Source organism: Hemibagrus wyckioides, linkage group LG26, assembly GCF_019097595.1.
Source record: "Hemibagrus wyckioides isolate EC202008001 linkage group LG26, SWU_Hwy_1.0, whole genome shotgun sequence".
Lineage (NCBI taxonomy): Eukaryota > Metazoa > Chordata > Actinopteri > Siluriformes > Bagridae > Hemibagrus > Hemibagrus wyckioides.
Window position 1 is genome coordinate 22,395,395 of NC_080735.1, and position 19,166 is coordinate 22,414,560.

Sequence of the window (19,166 nt, forward strand, 5' to 3'; positions counted from 1 at the left end):
CCTTTCCACTTTTCATCCTCTTCAAAGCCTTCCTGACTTCATCCTTTCTAATCTTATCTACTTCCTGTTCCACAGAGTTCATCCCTTCTACTCTTTCTTCCCTCTCATTTTCCTCATTCAGGTCTTCAAAGTTCTCCTTCCATCTCCTCTGTACACTCTCCTCACTTGTGAGCATCTTTCCATCTCTATCCTTAATAACTCTAACTTGCTGCACATCCTTCCCATCTCCATCCCTCTGCCTAGCTAACCTGTACAAGTCCTTCTCTCCTTTTCTAGTGTCTAACCTAGTGTACAACTCATCCTCCACCTTCTGCTTGGCCTTAGACCCCTCCCTCTTCACTCTGTGCTGTAACTCCTTGTATTCCTGTCTATTCTCTTCAGTCCTGTCCATGTCCCACTTCTTCTTGTCTAACCTCTTCCTCTGAATACTATCCTGAACTTCCTCATTCCACCACCAAGTCTCCTTATCTTCTTTCCTCCTTCCAGATGACACACCCAGCACCTTTCTTCCTGTCTCCCTGATCACTTCTGCTGTAGTTTCCCAGTCATCTGGCAGCACTACCTGACCACCCAGAGCCTGCCTCAACTTCTGTCTAAATTCCTCACAACATTCCTCCTTTTTCAGCTTCCACCACTTGGTTTTCTTCTCCATCTCTATCTTTGACCTCTTCTTACAGACCATCAGATTCATCCTACACACCACCATCCTATGCTGTCTGGCTACACTCTCTCCCACTACCACTTTACAGTCACTAATCTCTTTCAGATTGCCTCTTCTACATAGGATGTAGTCTACCTGTGTGCTCCTACCTCCACTCTTGTAAGTCACTCTATGCTCCTCCCTCTTCTGAAAATAAGTGTTAACCACAGCCATGTCCATCCTCTTAGCAAAGTCCACTACCATCTGTCCTTCAAGGTTCCTTTCCTTAATTCCAAACTTGCCCCTCACCTCCTCATCACCTGTCATCACCCCTCACCAACATGTCCATTAAAATCTGCTCCTATCACCACTCTCTCCCCCGTGGGAATAGTCTCTATCACTTCATCTAATTCACTCCAGAATCTCTCTTTCTCCTCTAACTCACAACCTACCTGTGGGGCATAACCACTAACAACATTCAACATCACCCCTTCATCCTCTAACTTCAGACTCATCACCCTGTCTGACACTCTCATCACCTCCAGAACATTCCTCACAAACTCCTCCTTCAGGACCACACCTACCCCATTTCTCTTACTATCCACCCCATAATAAATCAGCTTGAATCCTGCTCCTATACTACGAGCCTTGCTCCCCTTCCCCCTGGTCTCCTGTACACACAGTATATCCACCTTCCTTCTCTCCATCATATCAGCCAGCTCTCTACCTTTCCCTGTCATAGTACCAACATTCAGAGTTCCTATTCTCAGTCCTACACTCTTACCTTTCCTCTTCTCTCTCTGTCTGCACACTCTCCTCCCTCCTCTACTTCTTCCACCAACAGTAGCCCAATTTCGCGATCATTGTTAACCCGGGCCTCGACCAATCCGGTATGAAATTCAGAGTACTGACGATTCCCATGGCTAATTTTGGCGCCGAATGCCCTTCCTGACACAACCCTCATTGTTTATCCCGGCTTGGGACAGGCACAGAAGTCACTGGAATGTGACCCCCATGGCTAGATTACTCAGCTGTCACTTATAAATAATAAATATCACTTCTTTCTTCTGCTCAGTTTATAGTAGAAAAAACATCCTGTAATCTTTACAGATATGTTTTCTATAAAAATAATCTTGACTCTGACTAAAGTCACAGTTAATCTGGGAATAATCGCATTACACGCCTCCTCATGGAAAACTAATCCCGTCTGAACAGAGCTAAATAATGTGTGTACTTTTTAACATACTGCACATTCCACATAATTATTTATGCTCTTTTTTCTCATGTTTATTAAAAAGAAATAAAGTTGATGTATGACTAATGAATCATTTTATTCAAACTACATTTTCACTATTTTCTTGCTTTTCAATGGTGTACGTCTCCTTTAAGGCGTCATGCGCGTTCCCGTGTGGGCATTGTGACGAGCACGCGCCATGGCACGGGGGCGCGCGGGGAAGCGCGGGCACGTGGATTTACTTCAGGAATGTGAATGGGAATGTGGAGTTCCTCTTCGCGCTGTGTAATGACATCGCGAAAACACACTGCTGTGTATAGATTCATGAAATAAAGTGGACAGTGTGAATAGTGTGTGTGTGTGTGTGTGTGTGTGTGTGTGTGTGTGTGTGGTCACTCAGTGAAGGCAGGATAAAGAATGGACACCGTGGATGCGGGTGAGTACAGTTTATCAACACAGAGGTCAGTTAGCACAACTAAGCTAACTTCCTGAACTTCCTGTCAGAACTTGTCTTAGCTCTCAGGGAGCAGGCTAACACTCACACTGTAAAATAAAGCCTCCATTTTTAAATATATATATATAATTATAGTCATCTGTTTCTGACCATCTACTTTGTGACATGAAACGCCTGTGTACTCTGCTGCTGCTGCTGCTGTTGTTGTTGTTGTTGTTGTCGTTGTTGTTGTTGTTGATGATGATGACAATGACCTCACCGTTGCCATGCCAACTGCTCATTAATAAATAAAGTGAACATCGAGAAGGCTGTGAACACTTCATTCATCACACTCATATTATCAAGATAGAATTATATTGAAACACTGCTCCAAAAACACACACACACACACACACACACACACACACACACACACACACACACACCTCCAGCTGTGTGTTATAAAGCTGCTGGTGTCTGTACTCAGGTACTACAGTGTAGTGTACTCTGAGTTCAGTTCTCCTGAGTTCATGTAGTGTGTGTGTGTGTGTGTATGTGTATTATGTACACCATTTTGAGTGTGTGTGTGTGTATGTGTATTATGTATACCATTTTGAATGTGTGTGTGTGTATTATGTACACCATTTTGAGTGTGTGTATGTGTATTATGTATACCATTTTGAATGTGTGTGTGTATTATGTATCTTCTTCATTGGTCTTTTCCCTTCAGGTGTCTCCACAGTGAATCATCTCTCTCCACCTATCCCTATCTTCTGCATCCTCAACACTTACACCCACTAGCTTCATCTCCTCATTTATTACACCCATATACCTCCTCTTTGTCCTTCCTCTTTTCCTCCTGTCTGGCAGCTCCATGTCCAACATTCTCCTACCAATATACTCACTCTCCCTCCTCTGGACATGTCCAAACCATCTTAATCTGTCCTCCCTAACTTTGTCTGTTATTCACACACATGTACTCAGTCTTACTACCACTGACTTTCATTCCTCTTCTCTCCAGCACAAACCTCCACCTCTCCAGGTTTTCCTCCACCTGCTCCCTGCTCTCACTACAGATCACAATGTCATCTGCAAACATCATTGTCCAAGGAGACTCCTGTCTGACCTCCTCTGACAACTGGTCCATCAGCATAGCAAACAGGAAGGGGCTCAGAGCCGATCCCTGATACAGTCCCACCTCCACTCTGAACTCCTCTGTCTGACCTACAGCACACCTCACCACTGTCCTGCTCCTCTCATACATGTCCTGCACCACTCTGACATACTTCTCTGCTACTCCTGACTTCCTCATACAGTACCACAGCTCTTCTCTTGGCACCCGGTCATACGCTTTCTCCAAGTCTACAAACACACAGTGCAGCTCTCTCTGACCATCCCTATACTTCTCCATCAACATTCTCAGAGCAAAAATTGCATCTGTTGTGCTCTTTCTGGGCATGAAGCCATACTGCTGCTCACAAATTTCCACTACCTTCCTTAACCTAGCTTCCACTACTCTTTCCCAGAGCTTCATTGTATGGCTCATCAACTTTATCCCCTTATAGTTGCTGCAACTCTGCACATCACCCTTATTCTTAAAGATCGGCACTAATACACTTCTTCTCCATTCCTCAGGCATCTTCTCACTCTCTAAAACCCTGTTAAACAGACTAGTTAAAAATTCCACTGCCGCCTCTCCTAGACACTCCCAGACCTCCACCGGGATGTCGTCAGGACCAACTGCCTTTCCACTTTTCATCCTCTTCAAAGCCTTCCTGACTTCATCCTTTCTAATCTTATCTACTTCCTGTTCCACAGAGTTCATCCCTTCTACTCTTTCTTCCCTCTCATTTTCCTCATTCAGGTCTTCAAAGTTCTCCTTCCATCTCCTCTGTACACTCTCCTCACTTGTGAGCATCTTTCCATCTCTATCCTTAATAACTCTAACTTGCTGCACATCCTTCCCATCTCCATCCCTCTGCCTAGCTAACCTGTACAAGTCCTTCTCTCCATCTCTAGTGTCTAACCTAGTGTACAACTCATCCTCCACCTTCTGCTTGGCCTTAGACCCCTCCCTCTTCACTCTGTGCTGTAACTCCTTGTATTCCTGTCTATTCTCTTCAGTCCTGTCCATGTCCCACTTCTTCTTGTCTAACCTCTTCCTCTGAATACTATCCTGAACTTCCTCATTCCACCACCAAGTCTCCTTATCTTCTTTCCTCCTTCCAGATGACACACCCAGCACCTTTCTTCCTGTCTCCCTGATCACTTCTGCTGTAGTTTCCCAGTCATCTGGCAGCACTACCTGACCACCCAGAGCCTGCCTCAACTTCTGTCTAAATTCCTCACAACATTCCTCCTTTTTCAGCTTCCACCACTTGGTTTTCTTCTCCATCTCTATCTTTGACCTCTGCTTACAGACCATCAAAGTCATCCTACACACCACCATCCTATGCTGTCTGGCTACACTCTCTCCCACTACCACTTTACAGTCACTAATCTCTTTCAGATTGCCTCTTCTACATAGGATGTAGTCTACCTGTGTGCTCCTACCTCCACTCTTGTAAGTCACTCTATGCTCCTCCCTCTTCTGAAAATAAGTGTTAACCACAGCCATGTCCATCCTCTTAGCAAAGTCCACTACCATCTGTCCTTCAAGGTTCCTTTCCTTAATTCCAAACTTGCCCATCACCTCCTCATCACCTGTCATCACCCCTCACCAACATGTCCATTAAAATCTGCTCCTATCACCACTCTCTCCCCCGTGGGAATACTCTCTATCACTTCATCTAATTCACTCCAGAATCTCTCTTTCTCCTCTAACTCACAACCTACCTGTGGGGCATAACCACTAACAACATTCAACATCACCCCTTCATCCTCTAACTTCAGACTCATCACCCTGTCTGACACTCTCATCACCTCCAGAACATTCCTCACAAACTCCTCCTTCAGGACCACACCTACCCCATTTCTCTTACTATCCACCCCATAATAAAACAGCTTGAATCCTGCTCCTATACTACGAGCCTTGCTCCCCTTCCCCCTGGTCTCCTGTACACACAGTATATCCACCTTCCTTCTGTCCATCATATCAGCCAGCTCTCTACCTTTCCCTGTCATAGTACCAACATTCAGAGTTCCTATTCTCAGTCCTACACTCTTACCTTTCCTCTTCTCTCTCTGTCTGCACACTCTCCTCCCTCCTCTACTTCTTCCACCAACAGTAGCCCAATTTCCACCAGCGCCCTGTAGGTCAATGGCGCCGATGGCGGTCGTTGTTAACCCGGGCCTCGACCAATCCGGTATGAAATTCAGAGTACTGATGATTCGCATGGTTAAATTTGGCAATGTTTTACACCGGATGCCCTTCCTGACACAACCCTCTCTATTTATCTGGGATAGGGACCGGCACAGAAGTCACTGGACTGTGACCCCATGGCTAGATTTGTGTGTGTATTATGTATACCATTTTGAATGTGTGTGTGTGTGTATTATGTATACCATTTTGAATGTGTGTGTGTGTGTATTATGTATACCATTTTGAATGTGTGTGTGTGTGTGTGTATTATGTATACCATTTTGAATGTGTGTGTGTGTGTGTGTATTATGTATACCATTTTGAATGTGTGTGTGTGTGTGTGTATTATGTATACCATTTTGAATGTGTGTGTGTGTGTGTGTATTATGTATACCATTTTGAATGTGTGTGTGTGTGTGTATATTATGTATACCATTTTGAATGTGTGTGTGTGTGTGTGTGTATTATGTATACCATTTTGAATGTGTGTGTGTGTGTGTGTATTATGTATACCATTTTGAATGTGTGTGTGTGTGTGTATTATGTATACCATTTTGAATGTGTGTGTGTGTGTATTATGTATACCATTTTGAATGTGTGTGTGTGTGTATTATGTATACCATTTTGAATGTGTGTGTGTATTATGTATACCATTTTGAATGTGTGTGTGTGTGTGTATTATGTATACCATTTTGAATGTGTGTGTGTGTGTATTATGTATACCATTTTGAATGTGTGTGTGTGTGTGTGTATTATGTATACCATTTTGAGTGTGTGTGTGTGTGTGTGTGTGTGTATGTGTATTATGTATACCATTTTGAATGTGTGTGTGTGTATGTGTATTATGTATACCATTTTGAATGTGTGTGTGTGTGTGTGTATTATGTATACCATTTTGAATGTGTGTGTGTGTGTATTATGTATACCATTTTGAATGTGTGTGTGTGTGTGTATTATGTATACCATTTTGAGTGTGTGTGTGTGTGTGTTTTATCTATAATCCTATCTCTGTCATGTTCTAAAGATCCGTGCCTTACAAATTTTGTAAAAATGACTGAGAACAGGACACTGAGAGGTGAAATGATGAGTAATGAATGACTGAACAGTCATCGTGTGTGTGTGTGTGTGTGTGTGTGTGTGTATGACTCAGTACTTTACTCCAGCAGGCAGGCAGCGGTCAGTAACCCCCTGCTGGACCAGCTGCCCAGTTACCAGTCGTTGCTGTACAGGAGGAAGTGGTCAGGCAGCAGTAAGAGGCGGAGTTCAGCACGGGGGCGGTACAGCTCAACAGGAAGCTCCTCAGAAGGTGGGGCAAGTGGAGAGGGCAGGAGCGTACGAGGGGGCGGGCTTCAGGACAGAAAGTGGGCATTCGGGAGGGGGGACAGGACAATTCGTGGAGCCACTGAACATAGACCTGCTCGAGAACTGCCATGGAGCATGGAGGAGAAACGCAAACACAGGTGTGATGTGTGTGTGTGTGTGTGTGTGTGTGTGAGACGTGTGTATGTGTGTGTGTAGGAAGCTGCATCAACCCTGTATGTGTATGTTGTATAATACAGTGTATATATCCAGTATATGTTATATGATAGGTCTTATTTTTCAAAATTTCTGTGTGTGTGTGTGTGTGTGTGTGTGTGTGTGTGTGTGTGTGTGCAGAGTTATGCAGCAGGACAGACAGCTGGGTGTGTGTTCTCAGTGGAGAATCAGCACTCGTCACTATCTGAAGAGGATGAAGGAGGACAGCATGGTGTTAATGAACACACTGCAACTGTGGAGAAGTGATATACACCTTATAGAGGGTCTGAATACACACACACACACACACACACACACACACACACACACTGCAGCTGTGGAGAAGTGATATACACCTTATAGAGGGTCTGAATACACACACACACACACACACACACTGCAGCTGTGAAGTGATATACACCTTATAGAGGGTCTGAATACACACACACACACACACACACACACACACACACACTGCAGCTGTGGAGAAGTGATATACACCTTATAGAGGGTCTGAATACACACACACACACACACACACACACACACACACACACACTGCAGCTGTGGAGAAGTGATATACACCTTATAGAGGGTCTGAATACACACACACACACACACACACACACACACACTGCAGCTGTGAAGTGATATACACCTTATAGAGGGTCTGAATACACACACACACACACACACACACTGCAGCTGTGGAGGAGTGATATACACCTTATAGAGGGTCTGAATACACACACACACACACACACACACACACACACACACACACACTGCAGCTGTGGAGGAGTGATATACACCTTATAGAGGGTCTGAATACACACACACACACACACACACACACACACTGCAGCTGTGGAGGAGTGATATACACCTTATAGAGGGTCTGAATACACACACACACACACACACACACTGCAGCTGTGGAGGAGTGATATACACCTTATAGAGGGTCTGAATACACACACACACACACACACACACACTGCAGCTGTGGAGGAGTGATATACACCTTATAGAGGGTCTGAATACACACACACACACACACACACACACACACTGCAGCTGTGGAGGAGTGATATACACCTTATAGAGGGTCTGAATACACACACACACACACACACACACACACACTGCAGCTGTGGAGGAGTGATATACACCTTATAGAGGGTCTGAATACACACACACACACACACACACACACACACACACACACTGCAGCTGTGGAGGAGTGATATACACCTTATAGAGGGTCTGAATACACACACACACACACACACACACACACACACTGCAGCTGTGGAGGAGTGATATACACCTTATAGAGGGTCTGAATACACACACACACACACACACACACACACACACACTGCAGCTGTGGAGGAGTGATATACACCTTATAGAGGGTCTGAATACACACACACACACACACACACACACACACACACACTGCAGCTGTGGAGGAGTGATATACACCTTATAGAGGGTCTGAATACACACACACACACACACACACACACACACACACACACTGCAGCTGTGGAGGAGTGATATACACCTTATAGCTCTGTCTCTCTCACTTTCTTTCTCTCTCTCTCTCTCTGTAGGTATGTTTGGAACAGGGATTTTGTCGTACTTCTCATTCCTGCGCTTCTTGGTCCTGCTGAACTTCGTGATGTTCCTGCTGATGTTCACTTTCGTCATGTTGCCCATCATTGCGTCCAGTCACACCTCGTCCATCAACTCCACTATGACAACCAGGGGCACAGAAAGGAATGAGTGCAGTGTTTACTCCCCCTCCTCTCACAGGGGACTGGTCATGTTCCACCAGCACATCATCGACCTGCTGTCCGGCACTGTGAGACACACACACACACACAAACACACACATGAAAGAACACTTAAACAACACACGTTATCTTCCACTGTCTGGCACGGTTAGAGGAACACAAACTGAAAACACACTCTGTGTTCAGCAAGGAGACATGACTACACACCTGTGTGTGTGTGTGTGTGTGTGTGTGTATGTGTGTGTGTGTGTGTGTGTACAGGGCTTTCTGGAACACACCTACCTGTTCTATGGTTACTATAATGTGGAGTCAGTCAACTATTCACACTTCAGCTATAACCTGCCATTAGCTTACGTGCTCTGCACCATCACCTACCTGCTACTCAGCCTCATCTGGATCGTTAAGAGGTACGCCACTGTGTGTGTGTTTGTGTGTGTTAATAGAATAGATTAGAAGCTGTCCTTCTGTGATGTGTGACTTCATGCAGAGACAAAGTTCAGCTGGTTTCAAAAAACAACATGATGGAGCAAACAGAGGTCACCATTTCATTCAGATGACTGCTAGATGACCTCCACATGCAAACATGACCAAACCTGTGATTAGTCTTTACTTTCCATAGGACACACTCCAAACCTCCAACCAATTTTGTGTGTGTGTATGTGATAACACAGGTCAGCTGCAGGCTTTAAGAGGAAGCTGATTCAGGATGAAGATCGTTTCCAGAGTTTTTGTAATAAGATCTTCGCTGGCTGGGATTTCTGTATAACTAATGAGAATGCGGCACGTTTAAAACACAGCAGCCTGCTGTATGAACTCAAGGTACACACAGACACACACACAAACTGTTCTATTCTAACAGGAAGCTGAACAGAATCAACAGAAACTCAGAGTTTAACATCCCTTGCACCCCCCCCCCCCCAACCCCAACCCTAACCCTAACCCTGTGACACAGACAGTGACCTCATCGGTCAGAGCTGCTGAGCACTTATGATCATACTAATACTGGTCAGACACGATGGTTAGTTTGGGCTTTACCCTAGAGATCATGGAAGGTTAAGGTTAGAAGAGCTGCTGGAAATGTTTAAACCAGGAAGTTATCCCAGTGTCTGTGGAACGTGTTTCCTACTGCTCTGTGTGTGTGTGTGTGTGTGTGTGTGTATGTATGTGTGTGTAGACGGATCTGGAGGAGGAGCGGATCAGACAGAAGATGGCTGAGCGTTCCCAGTTAGAGAAGTGTCGTATTTACGCCATCCGGGTCGCTCTGAACCTGTTTGTGATCGCCGTGCTCGTCTGCTGCTTCTACTGCATCTACAGTGCCACCATCTTCTCCCAGCAGGCACAGGCTCAGGTGTGTGTGTGTGGAAGCATCATACATTAGCCATCACACATATGTATTCTTTCTCAAGGAGACCGCCTCATATGTGTGTGTGTGTGTGTGTGTGTGTGTGTGTGTGTGTACAGAATAAGCAGTATAACTTCATAGTGGAGTTGATATTTGAGTATCTGCCCTCCATTGTCATCACACTGGCCAACTTCATCACTCCCATCATCTTCAGCATCATCATCAGCTTCGAGGATTACTCTCCTGCCTTCGAGATCCGCTTCACACTCCTCAGGTCAGGGTGTGAGTGTGTGTGCATGAGTGAGAATGTGTGTGTGTGCGAGTTTGTGCACGCGAGTGTGTGCAAGTGTGTTTTTCTCGTATGATTCTGTTAGCTTTTCCACACATGCGCGCACACACACACACACACACACACACACACACTGTCAGTGGGAGTCCATGTTCAGTTGTTTTTGCTCTGCAGGTGTGTGTTTATGCGTTTGGCCAGTATTGGAGTCCTGCTGTTCTCTCTGTGGTCTCAGATCACCTCCTGCCCAAAGACAGAGGACAGACTGTGTCCTTGTGGTTACAACCATACACTTTACCCTGTAAGCACACACACACACACACACTATTTTTTTAAACTTTTCTTTACTGCAGTATTCTGACAGCTCTGTTATTGATATTAACATTCATTGCACACTGTGTGTGTGTGTGTGTGTGTGTGTGTGTGTGTGTGTGTCAGTGCTGGGAGACCCATGTAGGCCAGGAAATGTACAAGCTGATGATCTTTGATTTCCTCATCATTGGGGCAGTCACTGTCTTCGTTGAGTTTCCCAGAAAGTGAGTGGACAGAACATGACCAGACTTTGGTGAAGAATTTCCTTTACTGTATAAAGAATCAGTTATAATGTTAAAGATTCCTTACTGAACTGACTCCTGTGTGTAATCTGACTGAATCAGTGTCAAATCGCTGAATCACTGAATCGATTGCATGAGCAGTCACAGTGAATCACACTTTGTTTAATATTTGAATGAATTAGTCTGGTTTAAAGCTCCATAGTGAATCTGTTTCTCCCCAGTGTGAAGAATTACACCGATCCGCCATAACATTATGACCACCTGCCTAATATTATGTTGGTCCCCCTTTTACTGCCAAAACAGCCCTGACCCGTCCTGCACTGTGTATTCTGACCCCTTTCTATCAGAACCAGCATTAACTTCTTCAGCAGTTTGATCAACAGTAGCTCGTCTGTTGGATCGGATCACACGGGTCAGCCTTCACTCCCCATGTCCATCAATGAGCCTTGACCGTCCATGACCCTGTCTCCGGTTCACCACTGTTCCTTCCTTGGACCACTTTATATAGATACTGACCACTGCAGACCGGGAACACCCCACAAGAGCTGCAGTTTTGGAGATGCTCTGATCCAGTGGTCTAGCCATCACAATTTGGCCCTTCATCAAACTCGCTCAAATCCTTACACTTACACTTACTACATTTTTCCTGCTTCTAACATCAACTTTGAGGACAAAATGTTATATCCCACCCACTAACAGGTGCCATGATGAGGAGATCATCAGTCTTATTCACTTCACTTCACAGTGGTCAGAGTGTTATGGCTGACCGGTGTCTGAGTCACAGTGACTCAGAAACACTGATGGATTTCACGAATGAATCAGTAATAAAGTCTCTATTAATAAATCCATCCTGTTAGTGGATCACTGGGTCACTTTGTTTTGACCCTTGTGTGTATTACCTGTTCATAATGACTCTGTAAACAGTAATGATCATGGTGGATGGTCTCAGTAGTGAGATGATCCAGGATGAATGAGTTACACAACCGTACTGAAGCACAGGAATGGATCAGTCTTCCATGTCAGAGTGAATCTGTCACTGTTCTTGATGAAAAATCATATCAGTCTTTTATTATTTTAATCACTTATGTGGTGATATGCTGCACTGACACGTGTGTTTGTGTGTGTGTGTTGTAAAGGATCTTAGTGAATCACTGTGACTGGGCTTTGGTAAAGTGGTGGGGTCAGCAAGAGTTCTCCATCCCCCAGAACGTTCTGGAGATTGTCTATGGTCAGACCATCTGCTGGATCGGTACCTTCTACTGCCCCCTGATGCCCGCCATCAACACCATCAAGTACTTCCTGGTCTTCTACATCAAGAAGGTCAGAAACTTGGTGAAAGAGTGACTGGCCACACCTTTATTCAGATTTGAAGAATTCAGATAACACAGGGTGTGTGTGTGTTTGAGTGTGTTTATGGTGTGTCATGGTGCAGGTGACTCTGGTGAATAACTGTCGTCCAGCGTCTCGTCCGTTCCGGGCCAGCAGCTCCAACTTCTTCTTCCTGGCGGTGCTGCTGATTGGATTAGCACTTGCTACACTTCCTGTTACAGTCAGCATCGCACTGTGAGCCACACACACACACACACACACACAGGAATCACCACTGTATAGTGAATAGTGTGCAGTATGCAGTGTGTGGTGTATAGTGTGTGGTGTATAGTGTGTGGTGTATAGTGTGTGGTGTATAGTGTGTGGTATGCAGTGTGTGGTGTATAGTGTGTGGTGTATAGTGTGTGGTGTATAGTGTGCAGTATGCAGTGTGTGGTGTATAGTGTGTGGTGTATAGTGTGTGGTGTATAGTGTGCAGTATGCAGTGTGTGGTGTATAGTGTGCAGTATGCAGTGTGTGGTGTATAGTGTGCAGTATGCAGTGTGTGGTGTATAGTGTGTGGTGTATAGTGTGTGGTGTATAGTGTGTGGTGTATAGTGTGCAGTATGCAGTGTGTGGTGTATAGTGTGTGGTGTATAGTGTGCAGTATGCAGTGTGTGGTGTATAGTGTGTGGTGTATAGTGTGTGGTGTATAGTGTGTGGTGTATAGTGTGCAGTATGCAGTGTGTGGTGTATAGTGTGTGGTGTATAGTGTGTGGTATATAGTGTGTGGTGTATAGTGTGCAGTATGCAGTGTGTGGTGTATAGTGTGTGGTGTATAGTGTGTGGTGTATAGTGTGTGGTGTATAGTGTGTGGTGTATAGTGTGTGGTGTATAGTGTGTGGTGTATAGTGTGTGGTGTATAGTGTGCAGTATGCAGTGTGTGGTGTATAGTGTGTGGTGTATAGTGTGTGGTGTATAGTGTGTGGTGTATAGTGTGCAGTATGCAGTGTGTGGTGTATAGTGTGCAGTATGCAGTGTGTGGTGTATAGTGTGTGGTGTATAGTGTGTGGTGTATAGTGTGCAGTATGCAGTGTGTGGTGTATAGTGTGCAGTATGCAGTGTGTGGTGTATAGTGTGTGGTGTATAGTGTGTGGTGTATAGTGTGTGGTGTATAGTGTGCAGTATGCAGTGTGTGGTGTATAGTGTGTGGTGTATAGTGTGTGGTGTATAGTGTGCAGTATGCAGTGTGTGGTGTATAGTGTGTGGTGTATAGTGTGCAGTATGCAGTGTGTGGTGTATAGTGTGCAGTATGCAGTGTGTGGTGTATAGTGTGTGGTGTATAGTGTGCAGTATGCAGTGTGTGGTGTATAGTGTGTGGTGTATAGTGTGTGGTGTATAGTGTGTGGTGTATAGTGTGTGGTGTATAGTGTGCAGTATGCAGTGTGTGGTGTATAGTGTGTGGTGTATAGTGTGTGGTGTATAGTGTGTGGTGTATAGTGTGCAGTATGCAGTGTGTGGTGTATAGTGTGTGGTGTATAGTGTGTGGTGTATAGTGTGCAGTATGCAGTGTGTGGTGTATAGTGTGTGGTGTATAGTGTGTGGTGTATAGTGTGTGGTGTATAGTGTGCAGTATGCAGTGTGTGGTGTATAGTGTGTGGTGTATAGTGTGTGGTATATAGTGTGTGGTGTATAGTGTGCAGTATGCAGTGTGTGGTGTATAGTGTGTGGTGTATAGTGTGTGGTGTATAGTGTGCAGTATGCAGTGTGTGGTGTATAGTGTGCAGTATGCAGTGTGTGGTGTATAGTGTGCAGTATGCAGTGTGTGGTGTATAGTGTGTGGTGTATAGTGTGTGGTGTATAGTGTGCAGTATGCAGTGTGTGGTGTATAGTGTGTGGTGTATAGTGTGCAGTATGCAGTGTGTGGTGTATAGTGTGTGGTGTATAGTGTGCAGTATGCAGTGTGTGGTGTATAGTGTGCAGTATGCAGTGTGTGGTGTATAGTGTGTGGTGTATAGTGTGTGGTGTATAGTGTGCAGTATGCAGTGTGTGGTGTATAGTGTGTGGTGTATAGTGTGTGGTGTATAGTGTGCAGTATGCAGTGTGTGGTGTATAGTGTGTGGTGTATAGTGTGTGGTGTATAGTGTGTGGTGTATAGTGTGCAGTATGCAGTGTGTGGTGTATAGTGTGCAGTATGCAGTGTGTGGTGTATAGTGTGTGGTGTATAGTGTGTGGTGTATAGTGTGCAGTATGCAGTGTGTGGTGTATAGTGTGTGGTGTATAGTGTGTGGTGTATAGTGTGTGGTGTATAGTGTGTGGTGTATAGTGTGCAGTATGCAGTGTGTGGTGTATAGTGTGTGGTGTATAGTGTGTGGTGTATAGTGTGCAGTATGCAGTGTGTGGTGTATAGTGTGTGGTGTATAGTGTGTGGTGTATAGTGTGTGGTGTATAGTGTGCAGTATGCAGTGTGTGGTGTATAGTGTGTGGTGTATAGTGTGCAGTATGCAGTGTGTGGTGTATAGTGTGTGGTGTATAGTGTGTGGTGTATAGTGTGTGGTGTATAGTGTGCAGTATGCAGTGTGTGGTGTATAGTGTGTGGTGTATAGTGTGTGGTGTATAGTGTGCAGTATGCAGTGTGTGGTGTATAGTGTGTGGTGTATAGTGTGTGGTGTATAGTGTGTGGTGTATAGTGTGTGGTGTATAGTGTGCAGTATGCAGTGTGTGGTGTATAGTGTGTGGTGTCTCCTGGAACACAGCTCAGCAGAATGACGTTAATGACTGAGTGTTTGTTGTGACTCAGGATCCGCAGCTCAGGGGCGTGTGGAGCGTTCATGACCTTCACCACCTCCTGGGAGGTCGTCCCTCACTCGGTGTCCACACTCCCCTCTGGACTGCAGTCTGTCTTCACTGCACTCGCTTCAGAGGCCTGTGCTGTGTCCTTCTTTGTCATCACCTGGTGACCACACACACACTCACACACTTCAATTAACGTGTGCATGTATATAAACATACACTCAGAAGTGCTTATAGCAAACTAATGCATTAATTCTGTGTGTGTGTGTGTGTGTGTGTGTGTGTGTGTGTGTGTGTGTTGCAGTCTGGCAATGTTCTATGTGATTGCATTAGCTGGAGCTCATAAACGTGTCATCAATCAACTGAGAGATCAACTGGCCATGGTGAGACACACACACGTGTCAATAGCAATCCTTTATTATCATGATGTCATGACTTCAATTTCTCTCTCTCTCTCTCTCTCTCTCTCTCTCTCTTTCCTGTCTCTCTCTCTATAGGAGGGAAGAGATAAGCGGTTTCTGATGCAGAAATTGTGTCAGGCTCAGTCTAATCCTCGTTGCCGTAGGAACCAGAAACCCAGCAGCTCCAGTGTGTACATGATTGCCCCGCCCACTGAGACGCATGCCTAACACACTCTTTCCTCATGACCTTAGCACATAATGAGTGCTCTTTTCCCATGGCAACAGTCCACAACAACCTGTCTGGTGGTCTGAGAGGTTCAGGTCACAATGAGTTCTCACTGGACTCTGAATGGTTCAGGTCACAATGAGGTCATAATCACTCTTAAGCTCATTTCCTGATTGGACCATCGTTAACTGTTCCTGCTCTAATTAACATTAATGAATCGGTCAGTATTTTGGTTAAACTGTTACATTCTGCATTGTCATTGTTGTGTGTTTTTATCAGTAACAGGCCTAAACTTCCTCCACTTTAATGTGTGTGTGTGTGTGTGTGTGTGTGTGTGAGAGATGTTTACACTTTTATATCCTGGGTCTGTTTTTCTCTATTTAATTTTATGTGTGTAACTCGTCTTGGGAATTAAACAGTGTGTGAGTTTGTGTTCTTTCAAATAATAAATATTCTTTAAATTCATTCAGAGTGTTTTCTTTAACGTGTGGAGAGTTACATGAGTGTGTGACATCGTTACGTGAGTGTGCAACACATCATTACGTGTGTGACATCGTTATGGGAATGTGACGTGAGTGTGTGACACGTTGTTGCCCCTGCGCCCCTGGAGCAGGGTGGGCTGGGGGCTTTGCTCAAGGGCCCAACAGTGGCAGCTTGGCGGTGCTGGGGCTCGAACCCCCGATCTTCTAGTCAACGACCCAGGCCTTAAACACTTGAGCCACCACCGCCTTATTCTGATTATTTGAGATTATTGAGATCCTGATTCTGTTCAGTTCTTCCACATGACCCTCAGATTTAATGTCTGCTCTGTCCACTGTAATGGCTATTAATGTGAAATGTAAGCATCTTGGAGCAACAGCAGCTCCACATCAGGCAGTAGACCCACAGAATCCCAGAGCAGAGCTGCAGACTGCTGAAGAGCAAATATATATAGCCTATAAAAGCAAAAAAAAAGCTTCTGTTGTATCCCTCACTAGAGAGCTCCAAACTGCCTCTGGAAGTAACACCAGCACAAGAAGTGTGTTTCAGGAGCTTCAGCAAACTGAACACCGAAAACACTGAAAATTATTAGCTCTCTTCATATAGATCTGATACAACACACACACACACACACACACACACTGTAAGTACATTTACACGTTTAAAAATATAAATCTATATTAAATTCCTATAAAAGTCGTATATATATATATATATTGTGTGTGTGTGTGTGTGGAGTAGCTAACAGAATCATACAAGAAAAACACACACTCGCGCAATCGCGCTGAAGATTGAGGACTTTTATTTTGCCTCTCGGTGTTTTTCTTCTCCCCAGGCTGTGCGTGTTTTTTGCCCTCTCCGGCCGCCGTAGTTTCCGCTGCAGCTGTGTCAGCGCTAAATAAAGACAGTAATAAGGAGAATAAAGCGCGCTGAAGTGCGGGGTCTCGCGCACAACCCGCATTAATAAACCCGCACACTGTGTCATGCTCGTGAGTAATGAGATTCATCGCGGTGTCAGTGTGTGTTAGGTGTGTGTTGAGTGTGTGTTAGGTGTGTGTGTGTGTGTGTTGAAGCTGACAGGCCGTTGCGGGAACATTAACACAGAACAGGAACATCACTGAACACCTCCAGGTTCCTCTGTGTGAGAGGTAGGAACCTTTATCAGACCTGTGTGTGTGTCTGTGTGTGTGTGTGTGTGTGTGTGTCTGTGTGTGTGTGTCTGTGTGTGTGTCTGTGTGTGTGTGTGTGAACAAGTAACAAAGATCAGAATAGTTTTTTTTATTGTGTAGAGTTCCCATAAGTGAAATGGATAGTGTGATAGGTCACACATCTGTATCGTGATAGATCACACATCTGTATTGTGATAGGTCACACATCTGTATCGTGATAGATCACACATCTGTATCGTGATAGGTCACACATCTGTATCGTGATAGGTCACACACGTGTATCGTGATAGGTCACATCTGTATCGTGATAGGTTACACATCTGTATCGTGATAGGTCACACATCTGTATCGTGATAGGTCACACGTGTATCGTGATAGGTCACACATCTGTATCGTGATAGGTCACATCTGTATCGTGATAGGTCACATCTGTATCGTGATAGGTCACACGTGTATCGTGATAGGTCACATCTGTATCGTGATAGGTCACATCTGTATCGTGATAGGTCACACGTGTATCGTGATAGGTCACACATCTGTATTGTGATAGGTCACGTGTATCGTGATAGGTCACACATCTGTATCGTGATAGGTCACACATCTGTATCGTGATAGGTCACACACGTGTATCGTGATAGATCACACATCTGTATTGTGATAGATCACACATCTGTATCGTGATAGGTCACACATGTGTATCGTGATAGGTCACATCTGTATCGTGATAGGTCACACGTGTATCCTGATAGGTCACATCTGTATCGTGATAGGTCACGCATCTGTAAGGTGATAGGTCACATACGTGTATCGTGATAGGTCACGCATCTGTAATGTGATAGGTCACATACGTGTATTGTGATAGGTCACACATCTGTATCGTGATAGATCACACATCTGTATCGTGATAGATCACACATCTGTATCGTGATAGGTCACACATCTGTCAGGTGATAGGTCACGCATCTGTAAGGTGATAGGTCACACGTGTATCGTGATAGGTCACACATCTGTATCGTGATAGATCACACATCTGTATCGTGATAGATCACACATCTGTATCGTGATAGGTCACACGTGTATTGTGATAGGTCACACGTGTATCGTGATAGGTCACATCTGTATCGTGATAGGTCACATCTGTATCGTGATAGGTCACACATCTGTAAGGTGATAGGTCACGCATCTGTAAGGTGATAGGTCACACATCTGTATCGTGATTGGCCACGCATCTGTAATGTGATAGGTCACGCATCTGTATCGTGATAGGTCACGCATCTGTATCGTGATAGGTCACGCATCTGTATCGTGATAGGTCACATATCTGTATCGTTATAGGTCACACATCTGTATCATGATAGGTCACATCTGTATCGTGATAGATCACACATCTGTATCGTGATAGGTCACACGTGTATCGTGATAGGTCACATCTGTATCGTGATAGGTCACACGTGTATCGTGATAGGTCACATCTGTATCGTGATAGGTCACATCTGTATCGTGATAGGTCACACGTGTATCGTGATAGGTCACACATCTGTATCGTGATAGGTCACACATCTGTATCGTGATAGGTCACACACGTGTATCGTGATAGGTCACACATCTGTATCGTGATAGGTCACATCTGTATCGTGATAGGTCACACGTGTATCGTGATAGGTCACACACATGTATAGTTA

The 19,166-nt window shown here is 44.8% G+C and overlaps 2 protein-coding genes across 7 annotated transcripts in view; both read left to right on the top strand.

The window, feature by feature from the left end:
* Positions 1-1,971: 1,971 nt before the first annotated feature.
* LOC131346827 (transmembrane channel-like protein 7) lies at positions 1,972-16,300 on the top strand. 5 transcript variants are annotated; one of them, XM_058380518.1, is made up of 15 exons: positions 1,972-2,310; positions 6,759-7,068; positions 7,265-7,407; positions 8,743-8,993; positions 9,187-9,332; positions 9,597-9,744; positions 10,100-10,273; positions 10,387-10,541; positions 10,731-10,854; positions 10,992-11,089; positions 12,244-12,427; positions 12,540-12,670; positions 15,216-15,371; positions 15,513-15,591; positions 15,706-16,300. In XM_058380518.1, exons 1-15 carry the CDS (start codon positions 2,292-2,294, stop codon positions 15,835-15,837), a joined length of 2,250 nt encoding a protein of 749 aa, XP_058236501.1. In that variant the 5' UTR covers positions 1,972-2,291; the 3' UTR covers positions 15,838-16,300. The 5 variants fall into 5 exon arrangements, with proteins under 5 accessions (XP_058236501.1, XP_058236500.1, XP_058236503.1 ...); XM_058380517.1 differs by lacking the exon at positions 1,972-2,310 and adding an exon at positions 5,085-5,759; XM_058380520.1 differs by lacking the exons at positions 1,972-2,310; positions 6,759-7,068; positions 7,265-7,407 and adding an exon at positions 7,501-7,718.
* An 862-nt stretch (positions 16,301-17,162) lies between these two features.
* The window catches only part of zbtb45 (zinc finger and BTB domain containing 45), a 73,581-nt gene continuing 71,577 nt past the window's right edge, over positions 17,163-19,166 (top strand). The window contains exon 1 of one of the 2 annotated variants that reach the window (XM_058380144.1): positions 17,163-17,463. The gene's annotated coding sequence lies outside the window, so the exon portion shown is untranslated. The remainder of the gene's footprint in view (positions 17,464-19,166) is intronic. The other variant, XM_058380145.1, reaches the window with a different exon arrangement.

Bases quoted from the DNA above. Each gene is read 5' to 3' on its own strand.
- LOC131346827 (XM_058380517.1), top strand. From the start codon at position 5,567: ATGGCGCCGATGGCGGTCGTTGTTAACCCGGGCCTCGACCAATCCGGT. The intron at 7,069-7,264 runs GTGTGATGTGTG...GTGTGTGTGCAG, and splicing joins GAGGAGAAACGCAAACACAG to AGTTATGCAGCAGGACAGAC. The intron at 12,428-12,539 runs GTCAGAAACTTG...GTCATGGTGCAG, and splicing joins TGGTCTTCTACATCAAGAAG to GTGACTCTGGTGAATAACTG.